The sequence below is a fragment of the Octopus bimaculoides genome, chromosome 13, assembly GCF_001194135.2.
Source record: "Octopus bimaculoides isolate UCB-OBI-ISO-001 chromosome 13, ASM119413v2, whole genome shotgun sequence".
Lineage (NCBI taxonomy): Eukaryota > Metazoa > Mollusca > Cephalopoda > Octopoda > Octopodidae > Octopus > Octopus bimaculoides.
In genome coordinates this window covers 55604533-55622789 of record NC_068993.1, presented here as the reverse complement: position 1 = coordinate 55622789, position 18257 = coordinate 55604533, and the positions used below count along the sequence as shown (strand labels likewise).

The following is an 18257-nucleotide window of genomic DNA, read 5'->3' as shown; positions in this document are numbered from 1 at the left end:
CAATTCTAATACAAGTAACTTACATATAGTAATTACAAGTCCTATAAAGTTAACCAACATACTCAATAACAATACATATCCCATACAATAAATCTACATAACAACCATACAGTTCACTGATCTATTATTGATTATGAAAAAGTTGTTTTAGGAAATCCCACACAATGAATTTCATCAGAAATTGATTAAAAAGAAAATATCAAGAGAGATTATTAAAGAAAGAAAGAAAGAACTAACCTTTTCTCCAGTCATAGCAAAAGGTGCATTAAACCATTGCTCAAAGGTAATACATGACTTAAATATACTTGGCAGGAGAAAATTCAACAATGCCCATAGTTCAGGCAGTTTGTTCTGAAAAACAGCAGCATAGACAAAAGTTTTTAAGTAATAAAAATAACACTATAGCACTTTCATAACAAAGCATGAAACCTTAGACAAGGAATTAAGTGTCTTGCCTTTATTTCATATTACTTGGACATAATGTGTTTAAAACATTTAAATTAACAAGAAAAACATTTATGTACGGGGGGAGGAGGAGGTCGAAAACAATGAAACCTAAGGCAGGTAGTTAAGTACCTTGCTTTCAAATTCATGTTACTTGGATACGATATATTTTAATAATAAAAAATACGTAAATTATTATAAAAATTATAAAAATACTAAAATCATTTATGCAGAGAGGAGAAAATGTGAAGGAGAAAATGAAGCCAAGTGAGAGAGAAAATTAAAGTTATATTTTATGCATTGTATTGTGAAATTCATGGGTCAATGGTTTAAATATGTGAAGGGGTGACCAACTCTCAGCAATAATGATCAAAGTCAGAGAGGAGAGGATGTCAACAAGTTTCGGAGAGGGGCAGAAAACAATGTAGTAAACTCACCTGTAATGGTGTTCCAGTAAGTAACAATCTGTAAGGTGCACTATAATATGTATTAAGGATTTGTGTTAGTTTGCAGTGGTGGTTTTTCATACGATGGCCTTCATCAATTATCATGTATTTCCAACGGATCTGCAAAGTAACAAAAAAAAAAAAATTTTTTGCTTGATTCAAATTTTGGTATAAATTTTAGGGAGAGAGAAAGCTGATTACATTGCCCCTAGGAATTCAATTGGTATTTATTCTACAAACTCTAAAAGGATAAAAGTCAATGCCAACCTCGGTGTATTTGAACTTAGAACGTAAAAAGCCAGAAGAAATGTTGCCAAGCATTTTGTCTGATGTTCTAATGACTGTGCCAATCCACCACTCTTATATGAATAATAGCAATAATAATTGGTTCATACATTGACAAAACAAGAAAACTTCAGTTTTGCGAGGGTTGTTGTGTAATTGCTAGCAGATTGAAAAGGATTAACTGGAACTTACTTTTACTTTTCAACATAAACAACAGAAGTAATAATAATGATTTTTGTTTTTAATTTAGTTGCAAAATAATGGTTTCCTATTTTGGTACAAGGTCATCAATTTTAGAGAGGTGGGGGTGGGGGGGTTACTGCTCAACTGGTATTTATATTATCAACCCTGAAGGGATGAAAGACAAAGTCCCTCATTTAAAGGTAAGGCCCAGAAGAAATGCCACTGAGCATTTTGGCCAATGTGCTAACAATTCTGCCACTTTATTTTACCGCAAAGGACAACAATGGAAAAATGTTGGTGAAAAATATTTATGGAAATATAGAAACTGCAAGTTAGGCGAAAATGTTTAAAAATAAACCTCTAAAGCAATACAGAGAAAGACCAAAAATACATTACACAAGTTAAATAAACAAACATAAATTCAAATAAAAATATGGTAAAATGTCTGAAAGAGAAACACCAACCTTTGATAGAATTGCTTTATCTTTCATAATATATTCATAAGTTGTCAAAAGAGCATTGAATTTACCAGCTTTTAACTGGGGAGTTAGAGTACGGCGCATGTTTGGAGAACCTTTATAAGCTACTTTAATAACACTAGGAGCCCACTTGTCAAATTCCAACATCCAATTGGATAATGTTCTGCCAAATAAAACCAAATACAAGATTTTACAAACAATAATATCTATGCACCATATTTTCCAGCATACAAATCAAATTTTTCAGACCAAAATTTACAAAGAACTTATACACTAAGACAACTTTCGAGAATCAAAACTTCTACATAGAATGCAGTAGGATTTGGGAAGATAGTGAGGAAGTTTGAATGTTTACACTTCATGTTTACATTATATACTGCACTGATGTGTATGCCGAAAAATATGATAGTCACAAATCTACCAGAAAATACATATATTCTCTCTAAAACACAACAGTTTGTTAAACCAAACAACACTTAAATTACCAACAGTCTTATTTGTAGTAAAATTACCTACTAATTGCTGAGTCAAAATGTCAGTCATTTTTCATTTTTAGATGTCTTGCAAACAACTTGCACATGCAAGTGCTACCAGTCAAAAGCCCCACATACCGGAAGCCAGCAAGTGTATGGGGTCATCAGGAGAGAATGCGCGCCGTTTCGGGGCCTACCTCTCGACGGCATCAATGCACACCGCCCCTCCCCCCTCACTGATATGAGGCCCCGCTTGCTAGATCAACTGGTTATTAAAAACAAAGCTCAATATTTCTCTAGCCATCGCTCATCTTTTGCCTGGGTGATATAAATAACATGTGCCTTTCCCTATTGGTTACAGTTATTACAAGAGAAATAATCCTTTCTTCATAACATTTGTTGGGATTAGGAATTTGAAATCATAGAATTATAAAGAAAAAAATGCATAGAAATCACCTAATTACTTTTTATTTCTACTTATTACAAACTTTAAAAATTTTTAGTCAGTGATAATCATGTATAGTACTGTTTCATTCTTTATAGAAATTGTCAGCAATGATATAACCTGTGACATATTAATGAAACATTTTATGAAGTGAAACATTTCATTAAAGATGAAGATAATTGCAGTTTGAAGGAAATTCATAGAATGTGTGTTTTTTTTATGTTCTATAAAACAAGTGAACTCAAGACTATTATTTACAGTGATTAGTACAAAGTGTTGCCAACAGTTTGTCCATGAAAGTGTTAAACTGAAAATTTTGTATTTATAGTTAGGATAGTTATATATAGTTAGTGATCATTACATAATGTTATCAACCACTTTGGTCTGTAAAAGCATTACTACATTGACATAAATGCATAAAGTTTATCAAAGTCTTTCAATACAACAATAAGAAAATTAGTTCTTACGAGAGTGGAACGATGATCAGGAAAGGTCCATTAACTTTCTTCTTCTCTATAAGATATGTAATGAGACCAATGGTCTGAATAGTTTTGCCAAGACCCATTTCATCGGCTAAAATACCATTTAGGTTGTTATTATACAACGAAACCAGCCATTCCAAGCCTTTAACCTGAAAAATAGTTTAGAGCAGAACATTTCAAGAATGTAATAAACTGATTCCATCAATTGACATACCATATTTGATTGCATACAACAGACACACCCCAGATCCAGCAGTACACACTCAGGGGAAAAAAGTTTTTAGTGCATTAAAACTTATAGGATGCTCAACTTTGCATGTAGGACCAGAGTGAGGTTTTGAGACATCTTCTTGGATGAAAGGTGCATCTTAAATGCCATCAAATATATGTTGAGAATATTATTAAAAAAGAATTGAAAGTTAGAAGTAAACCTTGGTCATGAAACAAGATTAAAAGGTTGTAGATAGAGATTTTTTATCAAACTCTGACATTTATGATTTTCTACCATCATAATTATTGAGGCAAGCGAAAGTGAAATCGGGATGGCACCTGTGCCCAGCGTCGCCTTTCTGGCACTTGTGCCCGTGACATGTGTAAGGATTTTCGAGCGAGATCGTTGCCAGTGCCCCTGAACTGGCTCTTGTGCAGGTGGCACATAAAATACACCATTTTGAGCATGGCCGTTGCCAGTACCGCCTGACTGGCCTTCGTGCGGGTGACACGTAAAAGCACCCACTACACTCTCTGAGTGGTTGGCGTTAGGAAGGGCATCCAGCTGTAGAAACTCTTCCAAATCAGATTGGAGCCTGGTGTAGCCATCTCAGTCAAATCGTCCAACCCATGCTAGCATGGAAAGCGGATGTTAAACAATGATGATGATGATAATAGAATGGCCTAAGTTTGCTTATGCATTGATGAAATTAGCCTGTTCTTATCAAGTTATCACGGCACTTCAAATAATACTAAACCTTTAACTATTAAGTAAAAGTGACACTCTGCTCACTTCAGTTTGTTTTATTGAGCCAAGCAGAGTTAGATGTTGGTATCAAAGTTTGACCTTGTGACTTTATAGTCAAGACTAAAAATATATTGCTTTCAAATTCTAGCAAAGCCAGCAATTTCAAGAGAGGAGCAAGTTAATTACATTGACCCAGTACTCAAATGGTACTTATTTTTCTCAACTTCCAATGGAAAAATTAAAAAGAATCAAGGAATTTCTGTTTAGAATTATCATACCTGATATTCTTTCAGTTTACCATTAATTAACATAGATGCTTGCTCGGTAATAATTTCACGGACACTGTGAGCAATAGTGTAGTAGTTGGTAAGATCATTACGATATTCGTCATCATCTTGCGTACTGAAACGGACAAACGATATCAAGAGGTTTAGTCACATAGAATTAGTAGATCCAGTCTGTTTAATCTTAATCTAGACTACAAAGATTCTATCAAACTTATTGAATAAATCAACTTTTAATATCCAGTTTCTTCACTGAATTATTCTAGCCCCAGGTCAGTCTTGATCCAGTAAATCTATGATCAAAAGCATTCCACTCATGACCATTCCATATTTTTATTCAGGCATAGTGCACCCCAGATGACATTAACAATGTACCCATGTACCCTTCTTTTAAGAGAGTAGAATATAGTTTGAAGGAGATTTGGTTGCTATTTCTAACAGGTTCAGAGACCATGTAGATGCTCCCTCATTAGCTTGCAATTACCTTAAAATTATTTAAGATAGGAGAAGTTCCAAAATTTAATTCAGGAGTTGTTTGCAGAAAATATTTACCTCCCATCAACTAGCAACAACTCTAGCAAGCTTTTGATCATAGATTTACTTACAATTGACCTAAAGTTAAACAGTATTAACACCAATACAGAAAACACTGCTTAGTCACCCATAAGTATATTTCTTTTAATTGGTTTGATCAAGAAGAAAGGACTGTACCCACAGCTTTTGTAAGTATTCCAAGACAGGTAAGACCGACATGTTTAGGTTCTTCTAGAACAGCTGCATGTTGACAGCAGTAGGAATAACACTGAGAAGATAGGATATTCCAGAGAGACAATGTCCAAGAGAGGAAGGACTAGGTGCAGGAGTTTAGTGCACAGTTTGATTGGGGGACATGGTGTATGGAAGGTAAGTGGAGAACAAGTCAATCAGGAATACCAAAGTGCAAATATGAGACCAGCCAACGAGCTCTAAAGAACTGGAGCTTCTCTAGAAGTGATTGAAACAACTGAAAGACAATTGTATCAGAGCTGGAATTGGTGTCATACATTCTGTATGACACATAGATTTTTATGCCTTGGATGTTTTTGAGGTTTCTGTTCAAGGAATCTGCGCAGTTTCATGCATAGGTAAGGAGGAAGAAATATTACACTAAGACTTACTTAAACAAGATTTATTAGAAATCTAACAAGTCTCTCAAAACATGATGGTGTCGGTAAACTTCCTAACAAATTATACTTACGATGGAGGTAACTCTGGATTTCCTGGTAGTTTGGGCTTTTCTTCTTCTTCCTGTAAAAAACAAAAAGTTAATTCAATGAAAGCATGTTTTAGAAGCATGAAACCCTAAGGACCCCTACCCCTCTCTCTATCTTTCAGTATTTAATTAATAATTTCTAACATAGAGCACAAATATAACTGTATGGTCAAGAAATTGGCTCAGCAGGGCACACAGTGCCAAGTTTTATACCACTTACAAATATCTTCTGCCAAAGACCCTTGTCAATAAAAGTCCTGTGAAATGAAATATGATACACAGAAACTGAGCAGAAGCTCATTAACAAGAGATGGAGAGAAAGATAAATAAGTTTAAGTGTGGCATGGGTTGAGTGAAAATACATTGCAGTATCTAGTTCAGTCTAAAATATGAAGCAGGAAAAGTACTAAGGTCAATATAATCAACTGAACTTTTGAAAACTAATGCCCCAGTACAGCCACACCTTACTGAGCAAAACCAGTGAATGGGTAGATACAATATCATGCATTTTAAGAGAACGATATAGTAAGGGATGTATCTGAATTAATGATTTCATAGCTTGTTTGTCTACTGATTATCACTGGTGCCGATGCTGCCACTGGACTGGACCAAGCTGAGCTGTATGCATGACAAACTGACAAATACCAATAACAATGACACAAAGCCAACCCTCTTCTATGGTGACTAGAGACACCCATTAATATAGTAATTGGTCTAAGTCACTGATTGGTCTTAATTGGTCATAAAGGTGATGATGTAGGCATGTTTGTTGACACCAATACGTCAGAGTGAATTAATAAAGTATTGTGCCAGTTGATTAATATGAAAGGTGATGATGTAGGTACAGTTATCGACACCGGTTGTTGATTAAACTCTCTAATATATCTATTTACAGCCAATACATCAGACACAATGATAGACTCACAAGAAACTGCAGGTCTCAAATGAGCAAGAGCATTTAAGACTTATTCATATCAATACTAAAGATACTTACCTCATCTGAATCATCATCATCATCTTCATCTGACTCCCCTTCTTCACGTGGAGCAACTTCGAAGCTGAACACAAACAGAAATTTTGTTATAACAAATGGAAAGTTAGCTTATAGCTAAACAACTACAATAATACTCAATACAACAACAACAACAACAAAGGCAAAGTATAATAATAGAGTCACTCAAAGACTTTCACTTACCCAGGATGCTGTTCTAACCAGGTTTCAATTTGACTAGAAAGAGGTGCTTCTTCTCCAGACAATATTTTACCTGTACTTGTTTCAAGAACACTAATTCTTGTTTCACTGGCTGTTGAAGTCTCATCTATAAGCTATAAAAGTGTAACACAAAACAATTATATTAGTATAATACAAGCACACAAAGCCATATAACTAAATACAGTAACAAAATAAATTTTCTTTTTATTCAAAACCAATCCAATAACATTTTCAATTGTTGCAGGCCACATGTTAGAAATTCTATTAATTTAACTCAACATTTTGACCACAGAGTAAGCCAGTTAGAATGCTAATAAACAAATCTGGATTTAAATCAATCCAGAGGGTAGCAATTCAGCATTTAAACAGTGACAAATTTAACTGCCAGCTCACCACAACACACAGAGAAGGTAAAAGCAATATATTGTGATAAATGGAGAAATTCTGCCTTTTCTCTCATGTTAAGCATGTGAAATAATTATCTGTCACATTGGAACAGATTAGAGATTACTGAACACTGATATTTTTGTCTATTAAGCAATCATCGAAAACTACAAGCTTTCTTAGCTGTCAGCATTATTAACTGTTGGAACTTTATCACTTGTATATAAAAAGAGTTACTAGCATTCCTTAACTAAAGCAAATGAAATGTTACTAATGACTTACATTTAACCCAGGCAAGCCATTTTTTTAAAAATCAATGAAATGGCCATATTTGTTCTATTAACATTAGTATTTTTGTTCATTGAATGTTTTTGTATTTAGTTAATGACTTACCTAAACTTAATGTTAACAAGTCATTAGTAATTTGTTTACATTAGCAGTTGGTGCTAGTCATTTTTTTTTTATATATACATGATAAAATTTCAACAGTGAATACACTAACATTTAAGAAAGCTTGTATTTCTTGTGTATGTGGAACATATTAAGTTATAAAAGCACCTATTGGTTTGACTCTGTGATTGGATTCCTTTGTTGCTTGGACAACTTGGGAAATAACACAAAGAATGCACAAGATGGCATAAAAAAATGAAAAGATTTCAATGATATGGACAGTAAATGATAATTTACAACAGATTTATATTATTCTAATTGCTAATAATGATCAATTTGAAATAAAAATAAATGAAACTACACACTTACAGCTTCTTTTAAATTGTCAGGATTATCAGAATCCTGAAAAAAAAAAAAGTTATTGTTGAAATAATTTTTCCAAAAATCAAGTTTACTCACTGAAAACAAAAATCAACACTGGCTTTAAATAAACAATTTCATAGCTTACTTATGTTTTATGTTTTCTCATCCATTACCTACAGTTTAACATGTATTACTTTTATTTCATTGCTGATATATGGCAACTTCTAGTTAATTCTATATTGCACCAAAGGAAAAGCTATGCATGAATGAGCAAAACCTAACACATAAACACATCACCAGAAATCATTGTCTTAAAGATACTCACAGTAGCCTTCTTCTTTTTCTTCTTCTTCTTTTTATTTTTCTTTTGTTCAATCTTATGTTGTACAACAAGTTTTGTTAGATTAGACACGTATTCATCAGTTTGCTGTAGTAAATAGGCCAAACGCTTATCTTTCTTCTGATCAATAAGTTTCCTGTAGCCTTCTTCATCTTCAGCCTGAAACAGTAAAAGAGAATAATTAAAATCCTTACAAACAAAGAAACCATATAAACCGAAGAGTACTATAAAGGAAGAAAAAAAGATTTTCAAGGAAGTTGTGGTGCTCTGTGTTTTCCAAATGAGACCATTCCAAGAAGGGATCAAAACTGGACTAAGGCTTTCAGTCAGAAAATTTACAAGTTCTTGAAAGTTGATAATATTGTCAATGATGATTACGATAAAGATTGTCTTAACTTGATTTGAACACTTAAGCAAAGGAAAGTGTTAGCTTTCAGCTGGGATGAGGTGAGCTGGCTCCAACCATCACAAATAAAAACTGGATACACCCAATGATGGCAGACATATGATGTGGGGATCATCAATTGGTTATGAATATTTTGTCTGCTGTTGAAATCACAAGGGCTACAGAGTGGTTCAAGATTTCAATTTACAAATCTACATTTTCAGATGTCCACTTCATCATTTATGCATTCTTGGGAAGGGCTCCAGCACAACTCCATTATAGATAAGTTTACCTTGTGACCAAACCAATAGACACATTTTATGAGCAGAGTTGTTGAAGAGAAATGATTCTATGAGTATTTAGCATTACATTATTTCATCATCATCATCATTTAACATCCATTCTCCATGCTGGCATGGGCTGAACAGTTCAACAGGAGCTGGCAAGCTACAGGGCTGCACCAGTCGTCTGTTTTGGCATGATTTCTACAGCTGGATGCCCTTCCTAACACCAACCTGTTCACAGAGTGTACTGGGTGCTTTAGCGTGGCACCAGCATGGGTACTTTTTAAAAATCTAGGATGTGATTTGAAGTAGGAACTTCTTCATCGGCTCATCACATACAGGTAGTTAAGGAAGCAGGTACTTACCATAAGGCGTCGCATACGCTCTTTTTCTATTCTTTCTTGTTCTTTCTTTTGTTCCCGTTCAGTGTTGGCATGGTAAGTCATAACAGCCTTGTTCAACTTGCCAATCTTCACAGACATATTGCGATGGAATTCCTTGAAGTCTTTAGCATGTTGCAAGACTGCATTCAAATATTCCTGAAAGAATCATTTAAATCACTAATATTAGCACTTAATTAGTATAGTTGATTATCTCTAACAAATGTCCATTTGCTAACAATCAGTGAGTACCTGATGTGGTGACAGTAACAGTAAAGAGATGAAAAGAGAGAATGTACGATGTATGGTTTAACCCTTACATTGCTTTACTATACTAAAATACAATTAATCAAATGTTACAATTAAAATGTTAAAAGAATTGTTAATTTAGACAAGTTCCACAAAACAACTAGCTTTTTTTAATTATTAAAGTGGTGTCTTGAAACATAACAAAACGTTCTTACAGAAATCTATTATGGAATTTTTGTTTAATTTCAGGTAAATTCAGAAATATAAAGTTACTTAAATCTTGTTTAACTATAACATTATCAAATGAGATATTAACAATGCTCATTGCTGTATTTATGATAAAAATGTTTCAATTTTGATTAGTCTACCTGCCTTTTTATTTTATTTATTTTATGGCAGTCTTTTATTTTATGTCAAGATGAGGAACTGGTTAAATGCAAGAGATTTGAGTTTGAATATTAATATTGAGCAATGTGAGCAGGAAAAGAGACTGCAGTGATATGGTTCTATAAGCAAGGGGGTAAAGTCATCAGAATGTACTTTACAAAATGGGGGCTCAAAGATAAACACACATGCATACAGGCACTACAATGCACAGAAAAACAAACATGATGACAGTGATCCAAAATCATATTTCCCCACTACCAAGAAATAATGATACTTCAACGGTAAAAGAGAAACAAATGCTGACCTGGTGTTTCTGCCGTCTCTTCCTTTCTTGCTCCATTTTCTGTTGTTTTTCTAATTTTTCAGTGACACGTGCCTCTCTCAAGGACTGCCTCTTGCTACGTTTGTAAGCTTTTGTATTTAGTGCCGTTTCCAGAGTGGTGTCTTTACGCATACATGATACAACTTCTTGTCTTAACTGAAAAGAAAAATGGTAGACAATGTAGTAATTACATGAAAATGAGGACACCAGTCCAACTAATACGGTGTACATAAACTGACATATCTCAATTTCATGCTAGACTCATGGTGCAAAAATCCCAACACTCAAAAGTGGTTTATTAAATAACGAGACCAAGTGTTCTTATTAAAAACAAAAAGGACACTTCAAAACCCAGAAAGTGTCACACATTAATATAAAGAAGGCAAAACCTGTCTCCCTTCTCTCACTGCAGACAAGTGTCTCTACCTTCAATTCTCCATTAGCAAACAAAATTTATTTTGTTGTCCTTTCCCTTCACTAACCACTACTGACTATGAAGAAATTCCTCCAATTTCTGAATACCACAGAGAATTCTACATAAAGAATGACCTGACCAGTTAACAAGCTACTGCAGTGGTGGTGGTTGGTTGTGAAAGCAGTGTCTGCAGGCCATGTTCAGGCTTCACTAGGAACTACTTCATGCATTTTATGTAGAAAAAAACCTTTCACAAAAGCATGAACAGCTTATGAAACTGCTCCTCTAAAATCCTCAGAATGTATTAAACAGTAATGAATAACTTATGAGTGAGATCATTGGCCCTAGAACAGAAGATTTAATTCAAATCAGGAGGTGCTCTGATCCTATCTAGGTAGCAGCTTCTCATCACTGTGTGGGTGGGTTGTCTTTGTATTACTAGATTTTTAACCCATTTTAATACACCATGCCCCTAACCTGCATATTACATATAAATACATCCTCACAGATTTTGCATCTTATATGTTTAACCCTCGTGACCACTAAAAATTATTGTTGCTTTTATTACACAAAACACATAATTAGCTTTGAGGGAACAATACACAGCTAATCATAATAAATTCATTTTCACACTGACTCCTAATAGAAAAAGATGATAGAAAGACAATTCAACCTGTCTTTGGAAATTCAGAAGTCTCAGAGCTCTAAGTTCAATCATAGCCTTCATTTGCATGTCTTCAGGCATCGTTGCTGGTAAAGTCTCAAGTTCTTGGATACGCTGAGCAATCCTGGCTCCTAATCTGAAATTATAATAAAACAGAACAATGTAAAAAAAGAATTATTTAAAGAAAAAAATTTACCAAAATAGGTTTAGTAATTTTATACAACAGTTTAGGCCTTAAAAATTCATCAGCCCTTATCTTGTTGAAGTTTTAGTTACATTTTCAAAATAATCACTCATATCATGTGACAAGCCCTGTCTCTGAGATAGATGTCCAAAGATTCATACATCTATAGAAATCTATTTTGTATTAATTTATAGTTGATTGGAAAACAGAAATAACAAAAAAAATATCAATAGAGTTTATCAGTTCCTTGAACAGATTTTATCTAATAGGAATGTGCTACAGGTGAATCCAAAGACACAGTTCTCAGTAACACAAAATTGCCAATGATTGCAATCCTTAAATTAGTGCAAGACCACAAATTTGTAGGATAAGGGTATAATCAATTGAATATGACTGGTGCTTATAATTTCAACCTTGGGTGAATTAAAAGTAGAGTCAGAATTTAAATTCAGAATGGAACCAAATTCTATAATACCACTATTTTTGCCAATTGGCCACTCTTCCTGTACAATAATATAGTTAGGAAGACCAAAGTGGTTGTGAAATAGTAATTAAAAGTTGATAATGAAATCATATCTAGATACCGGTGTTCCCGTTCGTTCAGAATTTCTATAGGATCCAGCCCTGTTGGTTTGCCGACAGGTGATACTCGATTTTGTCTTTGTTGAAGAGATACAATAGCTTGGATTGACGTCGGCTGTTGTTGTGGCATTCGTTGTTGAACTTGAACATTCGGTTGGCTCTGAGCTGACATCATTTGAGGAGGATAGTTTTGAGCAGCAGGTACCATGCCTTGCGGTGGTGGCTGTTGCTGTTGCGGCTGGTTCATCCTCATTTGTTGCATCTGATGGGGATCTACTGAAATACAGAAAGCACAAGGAGTGACATCACGAAGAGATAAGCTGATTTGATGTTTATCTAATTCATTGTTTGATAAGAGTTTGTTGCTTGCCCTGAGGACACTTACCAATCAAGCAAGCATACAACACTTTATAATAATTGGTTGAATGATCAATTTCCACAGATCCATTGTTAGAGAGATATGATAGTGTTTGATCTAGAAACACTGTCATATATAAATATATATCACAACATCAGAAACTGTTGCAATTCAGCAGATTAGTCTTATAGCAAAGAAAGATAATATTTAAAAGGATCTTATACTGGAAAAGGTAACAAAAGTTCAAAATTCTATTTATTTTACTTCATTGCAATGTCCACACCATTGTTCTACTTGCACTAATTCACTTCTTCATGTTAAACATTTGATGCATCACCAACTTTTCATAAAGTAGTGACTTTTTATTTTTCTTTCTGCGGACTTTTTAACTAGATGTCTTCCTAGAAAAACCCAAACTCTAGTTGGATTAACAGATTATAAAAGCCTGAATATGCATTTACTATTATTGTTTGTCTTTTTTGTTTATTAATATGTGGCCTCAGCAATACAAGCTGATAAATTTTAAACTGTTTCAAAGTGTTTTCTACATGAGATGAGATAGGACAGAGTTTCCACAAAGAACAACTTTCTCATGGATGCTACATGTTCTTTCCCCCTAACATTAACCCTTTAGCATTCAGATTATCAAATGTAATGCTAATTCTTTCATATTGTTTTGAATTAATTATGCAATATCTTGTAGGTTCAAGATTTCGATGATGTGATTGTTTATTTTTAGAATGACATTGTAGGGTAGGCGTGAGAGGCCAGATCCAGTCATTTTTTTTTTTTTTTTTTTTTACACAAAACAGATTATTTGGGTTTGATATTGCTGGTTTAAATGCTAAAGGTTAAACCATCCACTTTGTCATAAGGTTAGTGTCTCTTTTCAACAAGATAGACAAGCATAAGAAAAATGCCTCACTGAGGATCAAGTAAAATGTACTGGTTGATGCATAACTTGAACTTATGATTTTGATGTTAGCAGAAGACCAGCAGCTAAAACTCACAGTTAACTCTAGTCTCCAAACTATTAGAAGTCAGTCAGCTGGAGTCAATCACTAACAAACCTAATTGTTTATGAAATGGTAACCACTTACCAGGTCTTTGATATGGAGGTCCATAACCACTGCGTTTTCCTTCAATAGCATAACGTATATTATCAGGTAAATTCTGATTGCGAGCTATCAATTTGTATGCCATAATTTGTGCTCTGAGTTGTGCAAGCTGTGATGCAGAAAACTGAGTCCTTGGTCCAGTTGGCGGTCCTTGCGCTGGCATATTGGGATTGCCTCCCATGCCAGAAGGTGGGATATTGTTACCTGAAATACATAGACATAAATTATATATTATTAAACATCAGACATTTCTTAGGGTTACATATTATTCTTTCTGTGTAAAAGGAGTAAAGATTACATACTTTAACTCAAGAGTGCAATACAATGGCCACAAAATGGTCTAAAGTGACAAACGGATCCAGCACCTTGACCACACTTCCCAACCGCTCTATCACAAGGGACTATATGAAAAACAAACACCAAGACATGGGTTACACATTCCCAAAGAAATCCAATGCTGCTACTAACTCAAACACCGGACTATCCAAAATGGCAGGATTTATGTAAATAGACATTTCTTTAACTGTTTCTTCTGAAGATAGGCCTTTGTGCCTGAAATATAAAGGTCTTTAAAACTTTCTGCATTGTTAGAAGCTTTCCTTGTTTCTCATTTCATTCATTTTTGTAATTCAATGCTAGTTTGCCACACACACTTTACACACACAAGAATAAATACTCCAGACTCAATATCTAATAACACAAACATCAATCATCTTACAATGTGAGTTCAATTTCTAATTGACTATCTTTATCTTCATTATTCCTTTTCTCTCTCTATTATTTTCGTATACCCACGTAAACTCACTAATCCTGTCATTATCAACCCAAGTCCCTTGCCCCTACTTTCTTACCTACCCATGGTCCTGTGTTATCAAACCACTTGACATTGTTGCTACCTCTACTACCACAACCAGCATTTTAACATCCATTTTAAATGATGATCATGATAATAATAGGCAAAAGCTTTACATTTGGGGGTAGGGTCTAACTTGATTTTATTGGCCCTAATGCTTAACAGGTACTTATTTTATCAACCCCAAAAGGAAATAGGGCATAAAACAAAACCAACCTCAGAATGTAAAGCCAGAGGAAATGCCTGTAAGCATCTTGTGCAATGTGCTAACGGTCCTGCCAGCCCACCATGATAAAAGTAATGTTAGGTAGTCTGGCTGGTAACAAAGGGCCACAGATATATATATAGGAAAGTAGGAAGCATCAACAAGAATCTCATTACTACATTAATGATGTGGTGTTGCATGCAATAGGTCAAACATTGACCTTGTGTCATCTGCCATTTTTATAACATATATTGAATGTTCTGTTAGTTTTTTTTTTCACTATTTCTTCCACATTTATCTTCTACCTCTTTTAAATATGGACATTAGTTTTTCAACTTTAGTGAAGATAATCATGTAGCTTGATCAATAATCAGATTTCTGACATTGATGCAGATTTGGGCAACAATAATGGTCGTAAAACTAACAGAATTGAACATAAATCTTTTTTTAAAAATTTCCTTGCAAACTCTGCAAAGAAACTGAACCCAGCCATAATTTTGAATGAGTAAAAATCAATCAACTAAACTTTTTCTCTATAACTATAATAATGGGCATTTGAAAGTCAGCAAGGAGTATTAAATTAACTGGAGAACAAGAGCCCTTCAATGACCTCCTATGTTTCCAGTATCATAACCAGATAGCAGCTTTTGGAATTATTACAATATTTGCATTTGTATAACATCAGTTATACAGAAATATGCAAGGAAATAATTTTGGCCAGTTAGTTACAGATAATACACCTCTTGATCATTGTCTAAAGGAAATTTACACCAATTGGATTGCAAGGAAATATCTGAGTACAGGTACGATATGCAAGGCTATGAAAGCTCCACCAACATTCACACTTCATGTTGGGGTATAAAAATTATGGAAATCTATGACATAGACAGTGGTTACTGTTAGATTTGACTTTTATACAAAGTAGAAAAAGCTGTATGGTTGTGGGTAGAACGTGATACAGAAATAAACATTTTCCCGAGTAATGTGATTCAGTCTAACTCTTATGGAAAAACTAGAAGCCGTGTTAATATACATGTGAGCCACAGGGATAATTATGAGCTGCTATGTTGGATATCAAAAACATACAAAGTTAAAAAGAAATAATAAAATAACCCAATAGTAAAAAGGAAATTTGCCAGTGACCACATATTTCAAAAAGTAAGACATGGGAAGAAATGGTGAAATTCAGTCAAGAGGCTGAAGATCACGAAGGAGCAAGGGACAATATCAAGTAGGTAAAAGAGAAGCTAGATACCAGCATATCTTGCAAAGAGAGAAGTGCATACAGAATGGTAACAGTGCATCCTCATCAACTAACGCCAAGAAAAAAGAAGCATGGAAATGATACTATGAGCAGTTAGTGAATAATGAGAATGTGTAGGGGGGGGAGGGGTCATTCTAAGTGGATCCAGTTACTGAGGTTGGCTGCTACACAGTAGAAAAGACCATTGAGGATATTAAGGCAGGGAAAATATAAGCCTGAAGGAGAGTCACCAAGACACTGAAATTATCTGGTGAACTAAGATACATAATTTGTAGAGTTAATGAGGGTGTTGTTTCTTCTGTCCCAGGTCAGCTCTGATCAAAGAAACCTTTGATCAAAAAGTATTCCAGCCATGGCCATCTGACAGAGAAGGATTTCAATATGTAATAGATGCAAAGTAGTGAGAGCAAACGAGATATTAAATCTTACAATTGCACAGAAGTCTTGCTAAAAGTAGCAGGTAGTTTCTGTTACCAAGGTGATTTCATCAGTGTAGGTGGGTGCTGAGAAAACATAGCAGCCTTAGTAACAATGGAGTGGAAACTGATCAAGCAGCTGCTATTTCTCTGGACACAACAGAGCCTCTATGCACTTACATAGTCTACTAGTATGCTAGTAAAAGCTGCCAAATTCCCCCAAATCACATCCAACCATATTAAAACAGGAAGGACACAAAGATGTGGTCCTAGACACATGAAATGAAAGAGTCAAGACAGGAGTGCCTTTGATTGTATATCTGCTGGATCGAGACTCACTTGGAGCAAAACAACAACTTTCTGAGTGAAGGGTACAGATTGTGATATATCAGGTTAGCAAGACATTAAGTGCAGAATGTGAGGGATATGTAAAGGCTAGAAAGAAACGAAGCAAGTGGGCTTTGCTGGATGCGTGAAGTCAGCATGCATGAACAACGAGGCACAAGGAGCTGCGAAAAAACCTTGGATATTTTAGGTATCAGCTGTAGCATGAAGCAAAGAAGGCTATGGAAGTGTGAACAAGTCTTTCTTTATTATTCTTTTTAAAGCTTGGTACTTATTCCATCAGTTGCTTTTGCAGAACTGGTAAGTTATGGGGATGTAAACACACCAACACCAGATGTCATGCAGAGGCATGAGGCAAACACAAAGACACACACACACACTGATATGTGTGTGTGTGTATCATCATCGTCATCATTTAAAGGCTTTTTTCAGTTTCCGTCTACCAAATCCACTCATGAGAATTTGGTTGACCCAAGCGTATAATAGAAGACACTTGCCAAAGGTGCAATGCAGTGGGACTGAATGCAGAACCATGTGGTTGGGATGCAAACTTCTTACCACACAGCCATACTGGCACCTAGTAATTTTGGTTTCAAACTTTGGCACAAGGCCACTAATTCCGGGGAGAGTGTAAAGTCAAATACATTGACCCCAGCGCTCAACTGGTACTTATTTTATTGACCCCAAAAGGATAAAAGACAAAGTCAATCTTGGTAGAATTTGAACTCAGAGTGTAAAAACGAATGAAATGCCACTATGCATTTTGCCCAGCATGCTTACGATTCTGCCAGCTCGGTGACTTCCTGCACCAGTAATTTTAATACCAAGTTTAATTTCACTACCTGTTATTACCTTTAATTAAAGGAAGTTTTCAAGCAAGAAGTTTGTGTTAGTTTTATGTAAACCCCTTTTAGTTGAATTGTATTGCAAACACCAGCTGAATACATCAATAAATTTTTTTTTTAAATAAAACACAAGAAAATCAAAGGAAAGTTTTAAAAATACACATACAAAAAAAAAACTAAAGAGTAATTTAGATTAAAAGTTCTCTGTGGCACATCTCTGACAAGGGACAACTGTCCCCCAAAAAATTATCTGTAAGTTACTCAATTATTCTCTCCACAAATAAGGCTTTCAAATAAATAGCTGTACAGTTATCTACATTATATATATTTCAACTAATATAAAACACATCAAGGTAACTGTTAATGCTATATCTTAATAAGCTACTGACATACGCATAACAATTTAGAGAGAAAGTTTTCTTGGTAGCTGAAGAATAGTGGTACAGCATCTCAAAGACTTTAAGATATGCAATTATGTTTCAAGGAAACAAAAGCATAATTAAAACTTTCAAATAAATATCTGTAAAGTTATTTATATTTTATGTCTCAAGTTTCTTGAATTACACTATGTTAAATATAT

The 18257-nt window shown here is 34.6% G+C and overlaps 1 protein-coding gene across 7 annotated transcripts in view; it reads right to left on the bottom strand.

Annotated features, from left to right (window-relative positions):
• Positions 1–18257, bottom strand: part of LOC106881555 (probable global transcription activator SNF2L2) — a 74548-nt gene that overhangs the window by 19199 nt on the left and 37092 nt on the right. For 6 of the 7 annotated variants that reach the window (XM_014931988.2, XM_014931995.2, XM_014931992.2 and 3 more), the window contains 15 exons: positions 13732–13953; positions 12276–12549; positions 11517–11643; positions 10411–10584; positions 9456–9629; positions 8407–8580; positions 8088–8120; positions 6927–7057; positions 6726–6789; positions 5717–5766; positions 4474–4597; positions 3223–3386; positions 1823–2000; positions 882–1010; positions 238–351 (listed from right to left, as the gene is read on the bottom strand). In XM_014931988.2, coding sequence (XP_014787474.1) covers positions 238–351; positions 882–1010; positions 1823–2000; positions 3223–3386; positions 4474–4597; positions 5717–5766; positions 6726–6789; positions 6927–7057; positions 8088–8120; positions 8407–8580; positions 9456–9629; positions 10411–10584; positions 11517–11643; positions 12276–12549; positions 13732–13953 — 2132 coding nt within the window. The remainder of the gene's footprint in view (positions 1–237; positions 352–881; positions 1011–1822; positions 2001–3222; positions 3387–4473; positions 4598–5716; positions 5767–6725; positions 6790–6926; positions 7058–8087; positions 8121–8406; positions 8581–9455; positions 9630–10410; positions 10585–11516; positions 11644–12275; positions 12550–13731; positions 13954–18257) is intronic. The other variant, XM_014931990.2, reaches the window with a different exon arrangement.